We start from the raw sequence: 24,137 nt of genomic DNA on the forward strand, positions 1-24,137 counted from the left end.
GTTGTAGAAAAGTGCATATGTATATTTCCGCCCAAGGATTCCACCAATCATCACAGTAATTGGTGTGATTAAATAATATAAATTTGAAAAAAAAAAACAAAAAACAAATTAAAATTAGTTTTATTTAAAACGTTTTATTTGTCAAATATACCAAAGTGAAAAAACTTTTAAAATGATCAGAAAATACTCGAGTTCATTTCTGCATTCTGAAAAATACCATATATATATAAGAACCTTTACCTCTAAGCTATAAGGCCGTTGAACACAAATAAAACTAGCCATTAGCTTAATAAAAATACACTAGATATATGCCCAGTGGTCTCGAATTTCATTTTCTAACGTTTCACAAATGCATAGAAAAGGAACACATTAGGAAGCATCTTAGACCCAATAAGGTCCAATATCTGCTAACTAACGAGGCCAAAAACAATATGGAAATAAGTCAGAGCTACCGACTGGGAGCTATTCTGTACCAAGGGTCCATTTTCTTTTGTACTGAAACATTTTATGCTATAATTAAAAAATTAAAAGGGCGTTAAGGTCGCACACTAAATATGCTGTGAATATACCAAAAGCATACTAGCTTTACCTCCTGTGGTTAATTTTTAAGTTTTTGTTTAATTTTGGGTAGCTGGCTAGCTGGTAGCTGTGAAGTATTTGTTTGTCTCTAATATCTCTTATTATCTCCTTGTTATACCAAAATACCGGAGACGCAAACGGGTTTGATGCGTTTTTCGAGAAAAAAGGGGGCTTATTTGAAAGCTGGAGATAACAGCTTTTATAGAATCAGAGATTGACATGGCTTAAACTGCTCGGGCCTAAACTGGATTTGTATACCCCCTGAACCCATTAGAAATATTTATAACAAGCAAAGGAAGACATCTCCTATCCCACAAAGGTATGCACCATATCCGAATCACAGTAACTATTAGATCTAGAGAACAAGGCACCTCCTGGAGTCCGCGCAGCAAGACTTTTTTTTCAAATCATCAACTTGTTCTATTTTCAATGAATTGAGTATATCTCTGAACTTAATTAGACCGAATTAGGGATGTAGACTCCCGTATGGAATACGCAAATACAGAATATGTAACTGTTTGGAAACCACCCCCTGTTCCTAATAAAATTTAAAAAAGGCATTTTGAGAGGTAAAGTTGTGAGTTTTGATATTTATACACATATGTATTAGCTGTGGAAGTATTTGAAAAATACGTTAAGAGTCGGGAATTCCCGATTAGACTTGTTTCCAATTGGAAACTACAAATAATATAATATTTGAACTCTGTACCTTTCGGATTATTATAATATATTTATATATATATACGAGACGAGTGCGATACCAATATGAATGTTAAGGTGCAGAGCGAAATGTGTAAATGTCTGTATGTATGCATAGCTCTGAAATTGTATTTATGTTTTCGAGGAGTCATTTTTAAGCAGCTATACTGCTGCAGTTGATTACAGTAAAATAAGCCTTCAATTCAATTTTCAATTTGGTTGCATGCACAAGGGTCCTTGTTAAAGTTAAGTTTAACAAACATTTTAATGAAGTTGCTCCAGTGTACTCAGTGACTATGCCGAGAGAGAGGGCCATTAAGACATTTGTAATACGGGACTTAACTCAATGAATCATTCAAAATAAACAATTTTGCAAAAGTGGTTGCTAACAGAGCGTTCTCAAGTACGCAGGGTTAAATCACGTGCACAAATTTTGACGGTTTATGGATGTTCGCCTTATAACCCCTGTTTTTCTTTATGCGGGATAAGTGTGTTTATTGAATGTATTAGTATTATTACACAAAACACAGTATACGATACAAAACAGTAGTAGATACATTGCTTTATAATATTCAACCCCCCATTCGTTTGTTCTTTTAAATTAAAATAAATTTATATACATGAAGTTAAACAATGGTATCATTATAGAGAGAATGATAAATTCTCGTAGCCCGAGCAATTTCAATAAACTATATATATGAACAAGAATATATTTTAACTGGCTAAAAGTATATAAATGAAAAATGCAGTGGGATACATTATCCTAGGCGGAAATTATCAGACATTATCCATTAGTTAGATTTAAAAAATTATATAAAAAAGACTCTCTGTGCCGGACTCGAAACTCGCAACTCTAATCAACTTTGCCACTACCTCATACCTCACAGATATATCAAGAATTTAGTTTAGATGAAAAAAAAACTGTACGAAAATTGCAGCACATTCACAGAGCACGATATACAATACTATCCCAATTGAAATTCCATTTGCCTGGGTTCTTTGTCCCAGTCCAAAGCATTACAACCTCTTACACCTTTTCAATGGAATGGGCTCTTCTTATTAAAAATAACTAGACAGAGAGCGAATATATATAATCAAGTGCTTTTACTTCGTGTGAAATTAAGAGAGCAATTTAAAGAGCAGAATTGGCAGTGCTCTAGCATTGAATAGATGCAAGGCTTGTACGCACATTCATAGATACATACATATGTAGGTGACTATAAATATAACATTTTCTTGAGAAATGTCATAAATAATTAAATAGTGTTGTTAAAAATAAACGCCTTTGTATTGTGGCGACACATTAAGTATATAAACACAACCATATATATATATATATATATTTATATAAGTAATGCCGGTTATGTATGGACATGAGTGCACAGACACGTGCCCATTTAGGTATGTATATTATGTATAAATTTATTAATATCACTCAGTTTCACTGGTGGAGACGGTCTACTCTCGGTAAGTAACATAGTGTTGCCAATTTAGTTATTTTCCAGCTACATTTTTGATTTACAGGGGTCTTCACCTGGTCAGTTTGAAGCTGAAAAATAAACTTTTGTTCATTCAACCTTTGACCTATATTTTTCTTCCAACAGTGGCAGATTTTGTAAAAAACTTATCAAATAAATTTTTTCAAAGGATTTTCAAGCCGATCGAAAAGTAAACAAACAACATTCGCTCAGCCGTTTTCCATCAATTTACCACTCTTGCAGGTGGAATTTTCAAATTCGCTGAAACACGTATCAATAACTTCCGTTGGGAGAAAACTTAAAACTTCACTCAAAATATCTTTGAAACAGCCCTTAAATGAATTTGAGCAAAATGCTTTGAAAATGAATTTGAGGTCAATGAGATATTAAATCCTAGATTTTCGCGAAACTCAAAATTTGCTTTTTTAGCCATTTTGAAAATATGTGGCAGCACTGCTGCTGGATCATTTGCATGTTATTTAGACTCTTGAATAAATTGTTTGTTTCCATTTTCTTGAGCATCATAAGGCTATGCCGTGCTCGTAGAAAAGCTGCAAAGCGCAACAAATTCCACAAAAATGAGAAATAACATCAATGAAGAGAGCGAGAGAGAGAGCGCGAGATAGAGAGAGGCAAGAGAATTGATGACGAAAGCTAGAATGGCTAGATAATGTCTGATGTCTGTGCCTATGCTTATTCTCCTAGAGATCAGTTCAAAAGAAACAGTAATAGATCAACACTCGTGGAGTTCGCTTCGTTTCCACAGAAGGATAATTTTCTTGCTGTGGTCTGCACTGTGTTAGTCTGTAGTCTAGTTGTACGTACCAACCAAATTGCACTAGATATGTATGTGTATATATAAGTAAATACTCAAATATGGATCAGTTGTGTTTATGTAAAGTGAAAGTGAATTAAATTCAATTGAAAGATCTAATAAGATTATATACATATATGTATATGTACATACCTATATATATATATATATATACATATATATATATATAGATTCATGTATATATATGTATCAACAAGTTCAAGGAATAATTATTGCAATGGTTATCATAAATGCCAGAAATGTGAAGTCTGCAATTAAACAAATGGAATAAAGCCAATTACCATATAAATTTTTAAATTAATATGTAGTATGTCTAAAAATATAAATGTGTGTATATTCCTACATATGTATGTATGTATGTACATACTTCATGCATATAGCTGAGACTATTCGTGGAATTGTGTAACGGTTGTCGGGCATAAAAATAGAAATGGCTCACTTGAATTAATATCCCACAGAAGTGATTTGAAACAAAAATATCAATCGCTTTGCTTGTGTACATACATTACATATTACTATCGTATATATGTTTGTATACACTTGCAAGGTTTAATAAAAATAAAAATAAAAAGCAACATTTATTTAAGCATAGACGTGTTAAGCTTACTCCCACACATATTTCTGTACGTATGTATATAACGGCCATGAAAAATTACTTTGCCAGTGCTAAAGGCATAGAAAATCGGATACCAATGAGTATGCATGTATGTATGTATGTATGTGTACGGGCATATGTACACATATATATTTTCTTCTATCGTGAACCGTATTTGAAATGTGAATGTGGATGTTCATAAATATCTACTTCGGGTGTATATATACCATACACTATTTTTTTTAACACACATACACAAGTATGTATGCTTGTGTGCATATGCATACTCATGTATGTATACACAAAAAGATGAATTTAACACATACACATGAGAGTGCCCGTAGAAATATATTTCGCATACATGCTTACAACTTTATAAATATATACATACATACACATCAGTGATTATAGGGTAAATGTGGTTACTAACTCATCAAATGGGTTGTACATACGTAAGTATGTACAGATGTTAATTTTCAAGCAAACCCAAAGGTATAGTTCCTATATTCATGCATGCATACGACATGCACACGTATGTATATAAATATATATATACATACATACATTCACACATACATACATACATACATATATATGTATATATATAAACAAACGGTGACTATTAAAGACTAAAAATAAACGAGCAACACATTCAAAGTTTCGTTTTCTGTGGGAATTTTTTTCCATTAGAAAATTAGTGCCGACAGAGAGGAAAGCGATCAAATTTCCATCTTCCAAAATATCGATGAGTCGTGTGCACTGTTCCAACTGTCGCTATATGTATGTGTGTACATATGTATGTACATACTTATATTTTGGATATATCTAGAAGCTGCATATGCACACTATAAAATACAAATACTTGTATCTACATATGTATGTCCGTAGTATTACGACTATTATATGAACAAGTAAACAAATGTCTATGCATGTAGTTATGCTTAGCCAATATAAACACAATTTATAAATAAATGTAAAATAAAATAAATAAAAACAACTATAAGTATACATTTAAACAAGCATTATATATCATATTTTGTGGTCACACTGGATGTTCATAATTATTTGTGATGTATTATTTATAATTTCTAAGAGACTGATTGGGGCTCAACGCAAAAACTCATTAAAGATTCTTTTATAAGCTGATATATATTGTATATGTATCGACCGAATCGGCCCAGCCCATTATTTCGGTATATAATTGCTGGTAATCTGTTTTAAAACTATTGGCTGAACAACACGAAAGTCATAGGAAATTACAGAAATAGAAGTTAGTAACAGAGGTTTCGCTGCCTAAAAGTATACAGCAATGCGCGTCGTTATCATATGATTTAATTTAGTCATTTTAATTAGTATCCAAAATACAGAGGACAGCTGTACTACCTATCAAAGGTGAACTCAGAGCATCTCAAACGGCTTGGCTTGGCAATCCTAGCCCAACCTAATTCACCAATTTAGATAGGCATCCTTCGAAATATCAAGTTCACTTCGGCTGTAAAAGCAAAACGACGAACGAAGACTTTTGGAACGGAAATCCTTGGCATTTGCCTGTAAGCCATAATGCTCTCTATGATCCACACTTTCATGCAGATGGCTTAATAATATATTTGTATATATATGCCTATGTAGATATATGCCTTTAACCCATTTTCAATATAGGCACAAGATACAAACAGTTGGTTATAAAGACAACTTATTTTCGCCAGATTGTTCAGTCATAATGACTTAATTCGGTCGGTTGCCATATATGTACTATATGCAATAAAAACTTATCATCTGTGCCAAATTCTATAAAAAATTTGTATGATTAAGAGACATGTTTGCATAGAAATAGATTGACAAGCAGCTATGACAAGTATATTGCTTCTGTTCTTCATATTGATAAAAACAAAAATATAGATTTCTTTTAGAGCTTGTGCTGAAGATATTTCCCATTTATATTTTCCCAGAGCTTAAGAGCCTGAGCCGTTGAAGACGAAAAACGATATCCCTCTCAGCATGGGGGTGGCTGAAGATTTCGCTCCCAGCTTTGTGAAAAAGCCACAACTGCATCAAGAAGATGACGGCAATCGGTTGATATTTGAGTGTCAGCTAGTGTCGTCCCCGAAGCCAGATATCGAGTGGTTTCGTAGTGACAACAAATTAACAGAGGATGCCAGAACCAAATTCAAAATTCAACCCATCGGGGACAACAAGTTTACGGTAGTATTAGAGCTCGACGATGTAGTTGAAACGGATGCTGGACTTTACAAAGTTAAAGCAAAGAACAAATCGGGCGAAGTTTCCGCATCAATTAATTTAAATTTCACACGTAAGTAGATCGAAACAAATTGGTTTCGCCAATTCGTGCCGTATTAAGATAACGCAGAATAGATAAGAAAACGCTTATATATACTATGTATTTATTAATATATGGTATAGCTATTAATATAAACTGCAATTTATAAGGAAAATTCACCTAACCCAAAAGATATGTACTTAAAATATTACACAATTTGGTACACATTTGAAATAATATATTTTTATATATTTATACGCTCGTGCCATTTTGTTCAGCTGCTGACGAACCCAAAGAAAAGTAAGCCACACAGTTTCAAATTATTTTCCGTTAACATTATTATTTTGATCGCCCTAACTGATGCTTACGCTACAAAACGTTTTTGAGTTCCCAAAACTAGCTAGCTATAAGCCTTTTTTTTTGACAGAGGCAAAGCTAAGAGATCTGATCTATTCTAATATTTTACTTAGAGATTTAAACACTTTTATAGTTTGTAAATATTTAATTACCTTACTGCTTGAAAATTTCTATAATTAAAACAATTAAATAATGAGATATGTACATGCTTTTTTCTAACAAGTGGGCAAGTTTTCACTGCTAGAAGACTCAAGGTGAGTTGAGAAACTGAGAAACTTCCTCTATGTTAACTTTGTCTGTCTAGCGTTCGTTTACAAATGACTAAACTAGAGCTGTATTACGATTAAAGGTATTATTCAGCTATAAGTACCGTTAGATCAAAATGTTAAGGGACTTAGGGACTCAACAATTTTATCATAAAATTTCTTTGTATATAAATGTAGTTTCTTGTGTTATGTCATGCGATTACCTCCCAATACATATTTAACTAAATATATTATCATGACAAAAGGAGCTGGGAAAGCTTACAATAGGTTTTTTGTTACAGACGTGTCCTAACGCACTTTTGTTTGTTATGTTTCTGCATGGTTCGCCATTTTGTAATTCTTAAAAAATCTTTTGGGTAAAAATGTATGCTAAAATTTTATATGTGTTATAGACAAATCGACGGTTTCGCGCCGACATTCGCGAAAAAACCTGCCATACGACAAGAAGAGGATGGAAAACGCCTTTTATTTGAGTGTCGCGTTAATGCAGATCCCTTACCCAACATTACTTGGTTCCATAATGGCACGCCTGTCCAGGAAACTCCGAGACACAGGGTAAATATTTCTATTTCTCCTAGTTCTAAATACGACAACTAAACAGGTCGAAGGTATATGTGGACAATATTTTAAAGCGTTATGGAGCTTGGAAAATCAGTTATCATGCCCGCAAATGGTTGGAGACAATAGATTTAAAATTTATGACAACATTATAATACCCTCAACAAGGTATAAAAAGCAGGTTTGGTAACAGAAAAAATTCGGCTGTTTCCTAATGCTATCAGACCCGATGGCTCACAGTTTGTCGGTGTCTTTAACTTTACTTAATTTTAAATGGGATAATTAAAGGGGATAATTAAATTTAAATTCAACCTTCCTATTTTTCAGCTTACCATTGACAAAGACGTCCACTCATATTTTGCAACGCTTGAAATACAAAATGTTACAGTTGAGGATGCTGGCAAATACAAAGTGAACGCAAAAAATGAGCTGGGTGAAAGTAACGCAACGATAAGTCTCAACTTTGATAGTAAGTCGTGGTCTTTTCAATTTTATATGTTACAATCAATTATTTAAATAATATTTTATTCATATATTTGTTAACCAATGTTGTAGTTTTAGTTACGTAAACTCTACGTTGTTTAATAATAACGAAGCTTCATCATGATCATTAAGCGACAGCTTAAATAGAAAATTCGTGTAACTTTGCTGTGTGCAATATATTTCCGGCATGCTTTAACTCTGAAGTTATTAATTGAAAACTAACTAATGTCTAAGTATATGTTGTATTTTTGCAATCAAAATAAGTAAGAATTAATGACGTTGTAGTCGGGTGCAACCGACTTTGCAATACTCTGTTCACACTGTAATTTCAGTTTGCATCAGTCGGCAAGAGTCTTCCTGATTTTAATTACAATAAACCGATAATTATCGTTATATTAACCCACAGTGATGTAATGTATGTTTAGAAAATATATATACATATTGGAATTGTACCTGTCAAGTTAGCTGACCTTAGCTCTGAAATGGAAAATATATATATTCAGCGAAGAATTTATACCTTTGGAGCCATGTTCCTTTCGACTGAAAAACAATAAACCGAGTAGGAGAATAGTTTGCATTGTAATAGACAGACGGACGGTCGGACGGATGCTGATCTTTATGTGGTCTGAGATAAGGGCGGACGGAAGAAATATAATCCTTTTCCACGTTGTGAACCGAGTATAATAATAAAATTAATATTCATATTAGTACACAGCCACCTCAAAACACACAAGTACGTGCATTTTTTTTTTTTTTGCCAATTTTTCGAGTCAATTAAAAATCAAAAATTTCATGCTTACACAAGCCGCTAACAATCAAGAGAGAATCGAAACGTAGAACAAATTACAATTGATTAGTAAGACTTTTGAAAATTAAAATAAGAAACTAGCCAATTGTTTGATAGGCAAGTTGAAAATGTGTTCAATTTTAAATGTGTGTTAAGAGATCAACAAAACAATATCCCAATAAATAGTAAATAGTAGTAAATAAAGCTTGCCAAAAATGTACGATTGGCTTATGTATCGGTCATGTTATGTATATGTCAATTAAACTAATGCAATCAGTTTATAGGCTTCCTTATAATATTGAGGCCAGCATCGTATACGACAGTCAAATCAAAATAAATTTGTGTATGCACTAATTTTAACGGTGGTGTTTCAAAACGAAGCATAAGTATCTTATTTATGTACATGTTTATGTATAGTATATATATTTAAATTAAGTATTTACACATTATTTGGACAATTTGTGTAACATAGAAACTTAAACTTCATAGGCGACGAGGCTCCCGTGCCCGAAAGCACTGAAGGAATAAAACCTACGTTTACCGAGCGACCCGTCATTCGTCAAAGTGAAGATGGTGGAAATGTTACATTTGAATGTAGATGCGTTGGAGATCCCACACCGACGGTTACATGGTACGCAAATAGAATGCTGAAAGCCCATAACTAGACCATATACTAAAAAATTCGTAATATCTTGACCGTCTCTATATGGAAGGCAAGCTGTAAGATCAGCGTGATTGACCGTAGTACAACAAATGTATACATGCACCCTTTTAATTTTGTAAAATCGACCCGCACCTGGGATCCATTTAATGTGTATTAATTAATCGAATAAATGTTAAAATAACGCGTTGCCTTACAACAAAACTGCATGTATACTTTTGCCTAAAAGTAATAACTATTTCCCTCTGTGTACAACCGCATAAAAAGGTCCCATGGCGAGACAGTGTTGAGTGAAGGCAAAAGATATAAAATGTCATTGACATTGGATCAGAAACTATATCATATGGCGCGCCTAGAGATAAGCAGCGTCGTATCCAGTGACCAGGGAGAGTATAGAGCGCAGGCGAAAAATAAACATGGCTCGGGCGTAGCAACGATTAATTTAAATTTTGAAAGCGGCTCGAAAAAGTAAGGCTACCAACACATATGTATATATAGTACATACACCTTCCTTCAAACTTCTACATTTTATGCACTAATTAATATAACGCAATGGCTTCCGTTTACGCAGAATTCCCGATGGTAAGTCGCCGCGTTTTCCCAAAAAGCCGACAATACGTCAAGAGGAGGACATTTTGATAATGGAATGCATCCTGGAAGCGCATCCAGTGCCGGACATTACATGGTATTGCTCCGATAAGCAAATTTTAGACAACCAGCGAACTAAAATGACGCGCAAGGCCATAACTAAAGATAGCTATATCCTAACCCTCGAGATTCAAAATCCAACAAAAGATGATGGCGGCAACTACCGGTGTAATGCTATAAATATGTTTGGGGAAAGCAATGCGAATATAGCGCTTAATTTCCAAGGTATAGGTATTTCATTTTTACGATTAGCATTTATAAGTACTACCTTAACAAGACCGTGCACCAAACGCATCTCAATTACAATACTGTATCCACAAATAGAATATACTGAATACTTCCAAATAGAATATATATGCAATTGATGTACTCTGACTTTAGATATAATTATGTATACAAATATATATACTACGTTTCTAGCATGTAATTTAATACGCACATCCACATATACACGTATCTAAATATACTATATACATATACACCATCCGCCTCTAACTTAAGATCAAAAACTTGTGCGTTTTTAACATCTACACAGCTCGAATAAATGAGTTGACTAATGATACTATCTGTTCAATAGTTACAAGCAATAATAGATAATTAACCAATGTATACACATAACTTTATATTCATATTTAACATTTTGTTATTGCCTTGTTGACTTACAGTCCAAACACAGCAAAAGAACAAAAGAACATCAATTAAGAAAAACCCGAGCTACCTTTACAAACATTATAGCACCCTTCTATATAAATGCAAAAGTATTTTAACTGTACATACAAGAGCATACTTAGAAGATCTTACACCTAATAAGATCGTTGTTTAAAAAATATGTATATGCTTTAAATTGCCACTTCGATTAACACACTTCACACAGTTGCATACGATATTCTCAAGTGGTTTTGCTTGGTTTTATATAAATATAATAATTATTTTATAAAAGCTATGATATTAAATTACAATTATTTCTATAGGCGCCAATGACGCAAATGGTTTTGCTCCCTCGTTCATTGAGAAGCCGAGGATTATACCGAACGAGACGGGCACTTTGATAACTATGAAGTGCAAATGCAAGGCTAAGCCGGAGCCCACTGTCACATGGTACAGGGGACAAGATTTAGTGGAGAAAAGCAAAAAAATTAAAATCAACAGTACTGTCATCGCAGAGGACACCTATGAACTGACGCTGGAAATAAAGGTATAAAACATATCTATATATCTTAAGGTTTTTATAAACTTCGTTTATATCCTTTCACAAATCTTTTTATTATGCTCGACTTAGTTAAGTACATATACTCATTTAATTTTTTGTGATTATTAATTATTGATTTGAATTTTAGGATCCCGGCGCCACCGATGGCGGCACTTACAGATGTAATGTAAAAAACGAATATGGCGAATCAAATGCCAATCTCAATCTAAACATTGAAGCTGAGCCCGAGCCTGAAGGAGAAGGGCCAACATTCATTGAGAAGCCCCGCATTATTTCTGAAAATAATGGTAAGCTCGTTATTATGGAGTGCAAAGTAAAGGCAGATCCGAAGCCAGACATCGTTTGGTTCCGCAACGGTGAGGTTATCAAGGAGAGCAATAAACTCAAAATATTCATGGAACAACGTGGCGATCAATACTACATAAAGTTGGAATTAATTGATCCGCAGTTAGAAGACTCAGGTCTCTACAAATGCAACATCAAGAACACATTAGGCGAATTAAACGCCAACCTCACGCTCAATATTGAAAGTAAGTATTATATAAAAAGTTTAATTATTGTTTATCATAAATTAATTTAATTTAACCTTACAGTTGTACCTGTTATAAAGGACAAACCAAAAATCATCAAGATCATTAAAAAGCGAACTGTTGTCATTGAGTGCGTAGTTGCGTCCAAATTTGAGCCCAAATGCACCTGGTACAAAGAGACCAATACGGTAACGGAAAGCAAACGCCACGTTTATCTTGTTGAGAAAACGAAGGAAGGCGAATTTGCTGTCAAACTCGAAATCAATGAGGTTGAGGATAGTGATAAGGGCGCATATAAACTGGTGGCCAGCAACGAGAAGGGTGAAGCAGTTTCACAGGTCGTCAATCTTGTTGACATTCCAGAAGAAGAACGTAAGCCCTCAAAGCCAGAAATCGCACGCAAGCTTGTTGACCAAAAGGTCACAGAATCTAAGACGTTCGAGCTAATAATAAGCTTAAAGAATTCGGATCGTAAGTGTAAGGTGGAGTGGTACAAGAGTAGCACCCTTATTCGTGAGACAAAAGATATAACTACAACATTTGATGGGACGACGGCGAGGCTAACATTTAGTAGTGCCAAATCTGAGCACACTTCAAATTACAAGGTCGTTGTGACAAATGAACTCGGCAAGGATGAGTCCACCTGCAAGGTAACTGTGGAAAAGAAGGACAAAAAGAAGGACGAGAAGTCTGAACAGGAGAAGGAGAAGGAAGAAGCTGAAAAGAAGCGAAAGGTAATTGAAACTAAAACCAAAACGAAAACCAAAGAAATCAGTAAAAAAGAAGAATTCGGCGAAGAGGAGCAGCAAACAAATCAAATATCTTTAAAAGTCCAGAATAATCAGATTGATAATCAGCAAATTAGTGTTATCTCCTACGATCAAGCTCACATTCAAGAGCAGCAATCAACGCTTATTGTACAACAAACTGAGCAAACTAAACAACAGCAGGTTAGCGAAACACATGTTTCTTATAGTTCAGAAGTTCAGGAGGCACACCATCAAGAATTGCGCGTACAAGAACAAAGTTCACACAAAGTTCAAGCCAAGGTGTCCTCCACCTCCACCATCGAAACCCAGTCAACGGTTAGTGCGTCTAATCTCACTTATTGCAAACCTAGTTATTAAGCAGTCCAAACTAGTTGCTTAGTTGAAAATCCATCAAAATATGAATATGAAAACAAATACTCGAAGACGGAATAGTTCTTAAAACAAGCCAGCAGCGTTGTTGGAACTATTTCACTTGCGCATGCAGTTTTACATAAAAATAATTGCAAATCTTACGATCATATACACACATATTTATATATATACATTCTCAAACCCTTTAGCAGTCTTAATTGTAAAGGTTTATTATAACAATCTTTATAAATATTGCCACTGATATATTGATGGTTAATCAGCGACTGTGGACATGCCTCAAATATACAACAGCATGCGACTATATATATTATATATATATGTATATATATATAAATTAGTTTCAATTATGTATATTAATGTGTATATGAATTTTTTTTATTGTTTTTCCCATAGTCGGGATTAACTATATACCAGATACCTAAACTTAAGTCGCGAAAGGCATCGGAGCGCTCCGTCAATGTTTCTGAATCGAAAGAAAAAAATATCTTTGGGGTGAAGTTGGTACCCGTGAAACATGTTTTAAGTGATGAGGTTTGAAAAAAGTTCAAATTTGTAATACTCTATGATCTCTCATTTGACTTTACTTTTTTATTATCAAACTCTCACTATCCTCCGATATAGAAATATTCTTTTTACCTTCAAACTGTTTCAACTATCTATCTTGGGCCTACTCAGTACTAAGCTTATTTAAACCTCTGCTGGATCTTATTATTGAACTTGTGGTTAATCTATCTGACTTTTTCTGGCACCATTTATTCTTGTTTCGGACTCTATCTATCTATCTATCTATATATCTGTGTCCATAGATGAGTGTAAAATTATCTTAAAACTGTATTATATGTTTGTGTGTAAAAAATACGATTTTTAATTTTCTGTATCCGTAGTCAACTATTTATACTTTTATGACATGAAGCATGTTTATGACAGCTTTAGTCTGAAGTTGACTTCAATCAATTTCTTAGAAACCTGGATGGGTTTCTATCATTTTCACGTACTAACATTAACCTCTTTTTTTATATGAAAATCCTTGTTAATAACAACAAAAATACACCTACATAACTACTACACAAAAACAAATCGACTACATGAAAAGGCTGATGAAGAAGAGAAGAAGAAAGAAATAAAGGAAGAGAAGAAGGAAGATATAAAGGAAGAAATAAAGGAAGAAGAGAAGCAAAATGAAGAAGTTTCAAATAAACAAGTAGATAAGAAAACTTCTGAAGAGAAGGCAAAGGCGGAAATTAAACAAAATGAAGTAGAAGAGACTTTACAAAAGAAAACTGAAATGAAGAAGGCCAGTGAAGATAAAAACGAAGAAAAGCCTTCAGAACAGAAATCTACAAGTGCAGACGAACATAAAAAAGAAAAGAAACCTTTGGAAAAGAAGCCTAAGCAGCAAAAAGAAAATGTTGAGAAACCACAGACTGAGGTCAAGGAAGTCGCCCCAGAAGAAGGGAAGCCGGTTAAGAGGAAGTCAGTATCAGAAGCCAAGGCTAAGACTGCCGAAAAACCAATATCAAAAGAGCCCAAGGCTGATGCATCTAATGAACCTAGCACTAATAACAATCTAAGCCCAGATACTCAAGAGGTAAGGATACAAATATCCTGCATAAAATAAAACAAACAAGCTTTGCTAGAGAGGATGTTCTCGACAATCAATCAAACAAAAAACACAATAGAAGTAACGAGATCTATCTATACTGCTAAACGCATGCCAGTTGAAAAGAAATGTTCAAAGTCTAACTAACAAAATAAAAAAATATATAAAATTACTAATTTTTCTTTCTCATTTTCGTCTATACCAGGGACCTGCAGAGCAGATTGGCTTAAAGAAGGTTGAACGCAAGGTAAGTTAACATATCTAAGCCGAATTTTGTTAAATAATGGCAATGATTGGGGCCAAAGTTATTTATTGATTGGGGCAAGGGTTATATCATTAGTATTTTATTTTTGAGAAAAAGTGAGTTGGCTCGATTTGCGCTTTACTGTTCCTTGGACACCTGGTTATAATTGGAATTCCAATTTTAAATTATTTATATAACAATTTAAAATATTTGCAATTATTGAAATTCACTTACTAAACTAAAGTTATAAATGGAAAAACAAAAGCTTGGTATTGACCGCCAGCCGGTCAGTCAGAATGGTTTCTTATTTATATTAATATATGTATTTGCAAGAAGTCGCAGCTTTTTTTTGCGATGGTCTAGGGGTTATAAATTTTATGAATTTTGTATTGTCCAAATTTGTCTATATGTTCATGTCGTTTTGTTGTTGATCATTTCTATCATTAGGCTAGTATTGTGTCCGTTAAAGAGGAATCAAAGTCAGAGACACGTCGTAAGTCAGTTATCAAAAGCCACGAGCAAACGTCTGAAGAAGATACAAAAACTGTATCGAGGAGGTCCTCACTTGCGGTAAGACGAACACTCAACACTTAAACAACAAACAACTACCCTGTGTGAACCTGCATATTGTTGTTTTCTTTCCAATTACTTCTATGTTAACAAGGTTGAAGAAAGCGTGTCGGAGTCAAGACGTTCATCTGTGGTCGATAAGAAGGCCTTAGAGGTATGTATTAAATACAAAGTGAAATACAAATGTGTACTTTGGTGTCAAAACTGTCAGGGAAATCTATTTTATTTGTTCGAAGGGTCAAATATAAATTAGTTATTTCTATTATGTAAGTTATATTATGGGAGACAATATGTGGGCTATTCGTAAGGCTAGTCTTATGCATATATATAAATATATTCCGACACAGCAGGTTGAGAGCAAAAAAATTGAAGCCAACAATAATCCACAAGCCATTAAGGAAGAGATTCCCAAACTGAAACCGGCAGATAAGCGGCGAATTCCAAAGGTGAGGGATGATATGAGTAAAGGGATACCGCTCAGAAACTATTGCTGATATACTATGTGATGCCAAACACCGCTTTTTTTAATTCTGCGATCTTTCTTTCTTTTCATACTTCATATCTTAATAAAAGTCGTTTAAGGACATTCGAGTTACTTATTTCTTTTCATTCTTATCTAAATGAAGAAAGAAACTGGTTTCTTGTAAGGCCTTATAAATGACTTTGAATATTTTGGGCCTATGTATGACTTCAGTCTAACTATCTATCTACTTTACTGTCTATCATCTATCTATCTATCTATCTATCTATATTTAATCAAATACTTTGTGTATCTTTTATTCGATGTTTTTGTGCCAATAACGTTATCTATATATCTTTTTATATATGACATCAGTCTAACTATTTATCTACTTTTCTATCTATCATCTGTCTATCTATCTATATTTAATCATATACTATTTATATCTTTCGAACGATGTTTTTGTGCTAATAATGTTATCTGTATATCTATTTTTCTATCTAACAATCTATCGGTCTCTAAGTCTATAAATATGAAAGAATAAGATATGCCTATCTTCTATATCTCAATTTATCTTTCTGTCTATCTAACAAGCTTTCTCTATATATAGCATATGCAAATATGGTAATCTTTCAAGCAATAAAATGTATTTCTGTTCAATAACAACTCCATAAATGTTCATGTGCTAATGCTGTACTTTGTGTTACCCGAAATAGACTGTAGAAGAGCAAAAACCAGCCGAAGAGCTGCCCAAGCTGCGTAAAACATCTATCGCACAGCCAAAGGAGGAGCCTAAACCAGAAACTGCTAAGCCAAAGGCTAAAGGGAAGCCAAAAGCTAAGCCAAAGTACGAGGAGCTTCCAGAAATTCCAGATTACGAGCGACCGGCACTTGAGACGTACGAAAAGTCCGATTTTACTCCATCAGATTTTGCTCGGGAGCTCGAAATACCAAATAAAATGGAAAAGCCAGCATTGGAAACGGCCAAAAAGCCAGCGGAGGTAGTTCCCCAAAAGAATGGTTTGCCAAAGGTAAGGGGTGAAATGTTATTAAATTTCATGCATAAATGTGTATGCATGTATACAAACATATTGTAATATTGTTGATATTGTATTGTGTAAACCTTTATCCTTATTTTTCTGTATTTAAAATGTTTATCCGTCTGTATGTTATGCGTAAACGTATTAAAGAAAACCGACGTAATAGAACAACCAGCCGAAGAACCAAAAACTATTAAATTAGGCAAAGGTAAATTGCCTGACGATGAGGACACTAGAGATGGTGCTACGCTGAAACCTGTGATTGTCGAACCAGAGGTAAGTTTTCTGAAAGTTTGCCAACACAAATGCATACTTCCATATGGATTTATTGTGGGAAAAACTACGCAAATTAATTCCGTCAGCCTCAGAAGTATTGCTAGTGTTAGTGCTAGCGCCCGGTTCGAATATCAGATAAATGGCTAACAGCAATTAAAAATTTTTCGAACGCGCATGCTTTGTCAATAAGTATATCCCATTATATTAAACTTTTCCTTTACCTTTTTTCCCCCTCCCCCCGCCAACCTATCTGAAACACAACACACACTTAAATATACTCGCAACGCAGAATGATAAACAAAATGCGGATAAATCGGAAGAGGTAAGTTCACATTAGTTTTTTTAGAAGATCTAAAATCTGACAAGGAAGGAGGAATTGAATTCCTTCGCTAAACTAAAGTATGCATAAATGTAATAATACACAAGATAAAGTTCATTTGCATCAACCGAAGAATTTTTAGATTTTCGTTCACATGAAATTTATATTTTAATATTTATTTCTTTATACTTTTTGCATACTTCTATAATGCAAATTTGTACAAATGTACAAATTGTTTAAAATAAAAAACTTTGCCTTCGGTATATAAAAACATAAAAATTAATAATAAACCTCTCTGAAAATGTTCTAAGCATCGGACTAATTTACAAAAGTGTTTATATGTAATTTTTTTAACTGGAAAGAGTATTAAAAAAAAAAACATTACAACTTAAATAAGATTATAGACCCATTTTCTCACCTCTCAATGATAATCATTGTTAATAACTTTCGGAACTGAAGATAATATTTTTCAAAAAAAATATTGGATGTTAGTCCAAATATGTATTTAGTCGCCATTATTTTAGTATATATATATATATTAAAAATTCGTATGTATTTTAAAAAGATGAGAAAATGTGTCTAAAAATTAAAATGAAATGTTGGACAGACTTACTGTAAACACAATCAAATGTACAATATACCTCTCAGGTTGAAAAACCATCTCTGATGGATATAATAAAGCAGCGACGTCGTTCCTCAGTCAGAAACTTGATGACCAAGGAACCTATTCAAAACGAGTCCTTCCTTGGGGTAGTTTTGAAACCCGTCGTAAAGGATGCTAAAGAGCAAGTTGCACCCCAACAAGCAAAGCAATTACAGAAGGTAAAATGAACTCTGCCCATATGCAGCTTCGAGCTTGGAGTAACAAATGTGTTCTTTACACTTTTCCCTGTCCTTTCAATCTTATATATTTATATATATAGCTTCTATTCTGTTCTACTCCATTTATTCTTACTAATTTGCCAAACATTTGTATCTTTCTATTTCACCTATGGAACATAAAGAAGAACGATCTAACTTATAAGAATGCAAATTTGAACTATTTATAGTTACATAAGTGCACACTTGTGTGAATACGTCAACACTTCTCTTCTCGCTCATTTTCTCTTGCTTTGGATATATTTGCTATATCTCTTTATCTTAATCTCGTTATCTCTTTATAGCTTTTACTTCTCGATTATTTTATTATTGGGAAACTTTTTCAGTTTTACACTAAACCAAAATCACTGTTAGGCCTCATAAAAAAATTGAAATTTATACGAAAAGACACATTTTCATTTCTTGTTGTTCAACCAAGTACAAGTACGAGGAATCAAAGTTGAATCTAGTTTCTGGTCCATGCTGTTTTGTACAATTCCTATAACCATCAGTTAATGATAGGCATGACAAAATATCAAAAACTCTCTCTCTCTCTCTCTCTCTCTCTGCCTTTCTCGCTCTCTCTCTCTCTGTCTCTCTCTCTCTCTCGCCCTTTCTTTATCTGTCTCTCGCTCTCTCTTTGCTCTCTTTATCTTTGTTGGAAAAAACAACTTTTTGGATGTTAATTATTATATCTTGCGCTGTATTACAAATCTACAAATCTATATAACTCAGCCTTCAGTTATTTTTATATGCTATATATGTATATGTATATGCATAAGTTTTGCAATTGCTTGATCTCTATCTGCATAGCTGGCTTCTATCAAACGAAAACTGTCATTTAATTTTTGACTTGGTATTTATTCCCCTGTTTACAAAAAAAATGTCGTTTGGTAAAGGCAAATGTAACGGAAAAGTTTAATCCCACAAAAGCATCCAAAGCGCAAATATCTGATATGAAAAAGCCTGAAGCCTTAGCAACCATTGTGGACGATTATGAACGGCCACAGTTAGAAAAATATGCGCCTATCGAATTTGAGAAAACTAAATCCGAGAAATCCCCACCAGTCGTAAAGTCCCCGGACCAAAATACTCCTGAAGTGAAATTACCCGTCGAAGATTCAAAGGTAAATCTAACTTGAGAACTCTTGTACTCACGAATAAATGAGAATAACACAAATTAATTTTATATTTGAATTAATATATATAGATTAAAGCAATATTCTAGAGAGTTTTGGTCAGTTGTAAATTCAGTGAAAGATTCAAAAAATATTACGATTCCGTTAAGCACTATAATAGTTCACGAAGAGTAATTGATTGATTGTACCCTTTCAAATGAGAAAGCATACTTTGAAAACATACTCCAACTATATTTTCTCAATCAGCATCAACAGATGTTCTTATTTGAATATATTCGTCTGTCTGGAGAAAAATAATTGATTTGGGTTTTCGTAAATCAGGCCTTCAGCAGCGTAGTTAAAACCACTTTCTGTGATAAAATATGAATTTATAATTTGTAAAGTTCTTCTATGACCTTACATGATTTAAATTTGTCAGTTTTGTGATTTATATGTGTATTTAAAGATATATGTCGTATATGCTTACAAATCTATAGGTATATGCATCTACATATGTATGTTCTGAGCAAATATTTTTATATTTTTATCTATGTAGGTTTACCAAACATTCTTTAGTATGTATGTATGTAGAGAAACCTTGTAGTTTCATTTTTATTATGCACCACAGCAAATGTTCGAGAAAGATTATATAATATATGCATACTAGGGTGTGTTGTATTCTGTATTTGCGGAATTGGAGGCTGGTTTCTTTTCGTTTCGTTTTTCAATTTGTGTTATGTATAAATATGAAAGTATATGTATAGATACGCTATACATATATTTATACTATATATAAACATATTTTTATTTTTATATTTTAATGTGTTGAAAATCTTTTGTCAAAAATATATGAACATATACCTCATATACCCATCCAAATGTTTGATGTCTGTCTCCTCTTGTCGTTCATGACAAACGGTTGAAATTATATCACATTTTAGCGCGTTTCAACTTTTCTTCAAATCGAATTTAATGAAAACAAAATACATTTGCAATGAATTCGTAAAGTAACTGTGGAATCTTAACTAACCCATTGAAATATAGAATATAAGCATACGGAAAGGAGTACTCTTCGTCAAGATGTCAGCCGTCTTTAAACTGACCGTAGATGCGGTGCGTATTGCAGACCCGAAATCTTGATAAGTACATAGTCGTCGGTACTTCCCCAAAAAATTATATACATACACACGTAGAATCCCAGGCACTTGACCTATAAAATCATATATATGTATACTACTATATGGTATACATATACCATATTCTTTCCCGTAATTAGCCAAAAAATAGTTCGAGAAGAAACTTCTTTATAATTGTTGGGGCTGAACACGATTATAAATATATATAAAAATTACAAGTCTTTAGATTCAATAGCGACTAAAATATTTGTTTACTTTGGCGGATAATAATAATGATAATTATAACTAATTAACTTTGGGAACATAGTATTAGAAAAGGTGTAGCTGCAAATCGAAGTAAACATCACAAAATTATCGCGGAATGAAAGGACAGTCCAGAATATATAGTTTATGATTTTGCATGCGTGTTAATATAGACGAAAATTCAAAAAATTTCTTCCATATATATATTCACGGCTAAGATGGGTATTCATAGTTGATGATATGATTATGTATAGAAATGAATAAATATATATTTTTGATCTATATTTGCCTGCCGGTGTGTAGTGTGCAAATATTTATACAACCCACCCGATATTTGCCTGATTCGAGCACTTAAATATGTATTTATACTCACTGATGACTTTTTGTATTTAGGAGGAGAAGCCAAAGGTACCCAAAATGCAGCCTCCAGCGCCCGGTGACCCACCAAAGATCGAGGTGATTCGAGAGAAGCGCCCGTCCCTAGCACCAGAGCCGCCCAGTCGACGCGGTTCTCTAGTTCCCCCAGCGGACACGGGTCGTCGACCCTCCTTGATCATCAATGATGAGGTAAATTGTTACACTATTTATTTCTAAAATTCAACCCAAATTTAATTTCCCACAGTAGTGATCCACTGTACCCTTTACTATAAATGAACTTTTTATCGATATGATTTTATAAATTATAATATAGACATTGGACATAGGATCACTACTGTCTGTCATATATGAAACATACATATGAGCGATATTGTATGACTTGTATGATCTCGATCGTATTATCATTTTCCAATTTCCAATTAATGAGCTTATAGACAAAGGCATACAAAAAATATCGCTCATCTTTACATATATATCATGCACATTTTTTACGGTCAGTTCACCCAATGGAGTAATTTCACTGTAGACCTTGCTTTCTTTAGAATGCATACTTTATACCACATGTATGTATACCGCATACATATATATGTAATATATTTAAAATGCAAAATCCCAGTTTCTATAAATATTTTGTTTGCAAAGTTGGGTGTGCTTACCGATAAGATACTTTTCCTACCAAAATTAATTAGATTGAATTTGATAGAATCTTAAAAATGAATATACATGCTTGTAGTCAAGTTTCCTTTTCAAATTAAGCTTGTAATATTTGCTTGCGTAGTCGTTATTATAGTAAATGAACAACTTTCACATTCCGTGGGCAAATAAATCAAAACTTATTTGGAAGCACCTCGGAAGCACTTTAATGACCGTTTTTGTATGTTCTTGGCGGAGTTATTGACAACTGCCAAGGATTCTCTAGTACTTATTCCTTAATTAATGGAATCGAATAAAACTAAATTATAAAATATATGACAAGCAGCTTTCCGAGAACATTTCAAAACGGCCTTAATCAGCTAGTTTATTATATTATTTTTATAAGTAGTATTTATACATATATATAATTCCATCGGTCGATTAAGAGCAAAGTAAATTTGGTACTGTAATATACATATATCGTTTTTCGCTAGCAACTTAAGTACTTTTCGTTCATTGAATGGCTTTCTAGAATATGTAGAGCATACACAAAAAATGAAGTTAAAAATCATATTTTAACAGACAATAAAATTATTTGATAAGTTCACTTAAAGTGGAAACTGACAGCGTGAAATTTTCTGTGAACCTCACCAAATAGATAGCATATTTTTATTTTGAGAAGTAGTTTTAAGATAAAATGAAGACACAAGTAAAGGTTTATTAAGCGGCTCATATTACTTCTTGAAAGCCGAGTAGAGGGTTTGAGGATTGTTATAAGCTGATATATGCATATACTCGAGTATATATACTTGAAAAAAAATGGTATTACCATATACTCATGGTTACTATGGTTATTATTATAGATATATGAATTCAATAATTATATAAGTATTAGATACTTAGTTAATTGTCTTTAACCGACTGCCTGTATGTAATATAATATTTACATTATATGTATTATTTTTGTTAATTGTTACGAGTAGTTGTAGTATTTCACTGCAATGTGCCTAATGACATTTATGTATTTCCTATGTTCCCTTCTATGTACCATGTATGAACATTATCCACAAACTAAACAACAAAAACAACCATAAACAAACGAACAAACCAACCAACCAACAAACCAACCAACAACCGATCAAACAATATTATAAAATCATTAAACTGAACCAACTACAAACCATTTTGGTGCCCATTTGATTGTGCCTATACCCGCGTCTGCAACCGATCAACAATACCAACAACATCCAACAAATACTCCAATACGCCACCCCCTTGCCTACAACCAACCCACAACAACAATCACTTGGCATATTCACACACACACACACACCTGCACGAAATATATATACATGCATTTGATTGTTTGTCATTCAACAAACACACAAACAAATACAACAGAAGAAACTCCGCCCCGGCGAAGTCATGGATACACGGGTAAGACATTCCAAATATACTAAAAGCCCAACACTATGCACATTTTTAGAGCTTCTCAGCTAGTTGAAAATTAAATATACAAGAAATATGGGATATAAAATTGTAGACTAAGAAGTAAGAAATATTCTTTACCACGGAAAGCTAGTAAGTTGAATGGAAAACTTAATCGATGTGCTCACACTAAAATCCTCCTTACAGAGTGAAATATAGATATTCACCACACGTAGGATAGTGTAAGTTACCCATGTATATGTAGATATAAGTTTTTGTCCTTCAAAAGTGAAGTTTATATACGTTCAATTGAGAGTTTCTGCCTAACACCAAAGATGGACCCGCCCGTTTTTACACACACTAGAAACTCTATTATTTTTTTTTAATTTAATATGTTATTTCTGATCTAGCAACAGTAAAGTGATATCAATTTCTAACAATACCTGTAGAAAAAATAATTACGAACCAATTTTTAATTTTAGCTTAAAAGCTTCTAATACAAGGCACATTTACAGTTATATATATTCAATATTTATATATATGTATATATATAAATATATGTATATGTATATACATATATATGTGGATGCACTGCAGCACAAAATGGCCTTCTCCTTGTCCACTCATATAAGAGCGCTAATAATAGTACTCTCGTTATTTTTTTTTTTTTAACGAAAAGCCACAACACAAGTGCGATATATCTTTATGTATACCTGCGTTTGGCACTC

At 33.4% G+C, this 24,137-nt stretch overlaps 2 protein-coding genes across 28 annotated transcripts in view; one reads left to right on the forward strand and one right to left on the reverse strand.

The window, feature by feature from the left end:
• Slip1 (SLo interacting protein 1) overlaps positions 1-24,137 on the reverse strand; it is a 144,634-nt gene that overhangs the window by 86,649 nt on the left and 33,848 nt on the right. The gene's annotated exons all lie outside the window — the stretch shown is intronic.
• bent (projectin protein bent) overlaps positions 3,452-24,137 on the forward strand; it is a 53,571-nt gene continuing 32,885 nt past the window's right edge. For 5 of the 27 annotated variants that reach the window (XM_064681478.1, XM_064681483.1, XM_064681500.1 and 2 more), the window contains exons 1-23: positions 3,452-3,573; positions 6,136-6,497; positions 7,045-7,075; positions 7,480-7,642; positions 7,973-8,114; positions 9,405-9,546; positions 9,844-10,044; positions 10,148-10,449; positions 11,196-11,419; positions 11,562-11,964; positions 12,028-12,698; positions 14,200-14,694; positions 14,912-14,953; positions 15,398-15,520; positions 15,615-15,674; positions 15,868-15,966; positions 16,697-17,011; positions 17,171-17,296; positions 17,586-17,618; positions 18,264-18,437; positions 19,373-19,600; positions 21,364-21,537; positions 23,383-23,418. In XM_064681478.1, coding sequence (XP_064537548.1) covers positions 6,185-6,497; positions 7,045-7,075; positions 7,480-7,642; positions 7,973-8,114; positions 9,405-9,546; positions 9,844-10,044; positions 10,148-10,449; positions 11,196-11,419; positions 11,562-11,964; positions 12,028-12,698; positions 14,200-14,694; positions 14,912-14,953; positions 15,398-15,520; positions 15,615-15,674; positions 15,868-15,966; positions 16,697-17,011; positions 17,171-17,296; positions 17,586-17,618; positions 18,264-18,437; positions 19,373-19,600; positions 21,364-21,537; positions 23,383-23,418 — 4,497 coding nt within the window. In that variant the 5' untranslated portion in view covers positions 3,452-3,573; positions 6,136-6,184. Of the gene's footprint in view, positions 3,574-6,135; positions 6,498-6,742; positions 6,765-7,044; positions 7,076-7,479; positions 7,643-7,972; positions 8,115-9,404; positions 9,547-9,843; positions 10,045-10,147; positions 10,450-11,195; positions 11,420-11,561; positions 11,965-12,027; positions 12,699-14,199; positions 14,695-14,911; positions 14,954-15,397; positions 15,521-15,614; positions 15,675-15,867; positions 15,967-16,696; positions 17,012-17,170; positions 17,297-17,585; positions 17,619-18,263; positions 18,438-19,372; positions 19,601-21,363; positions 21,538-23,382; positions 23,419-24,137 lie in introns of those variants that run through there. The other 22 variants (XM_064681481.1, XM_064681486.1, XM_064681484.1 and 19 more) reach the window with 15 other exon arrangements.

Source organism: Drosophila montana, unplaced genomic scaffold, assembly GCF_035044405.1.
Source record: "Drosophila montana isolate Dmon_TW-CO22-7 unplaced genomic scaffold, ASM3504440v1 contig_2397_1, whole genome shotgun sequence".
NCBI classification, from domain to species: domain Eukaryota; kingdom Metazoa; phylum Arthropoda; class Insecta; order Diptera; family Drosophilidae; genus Drosophila; species Drosophila montana.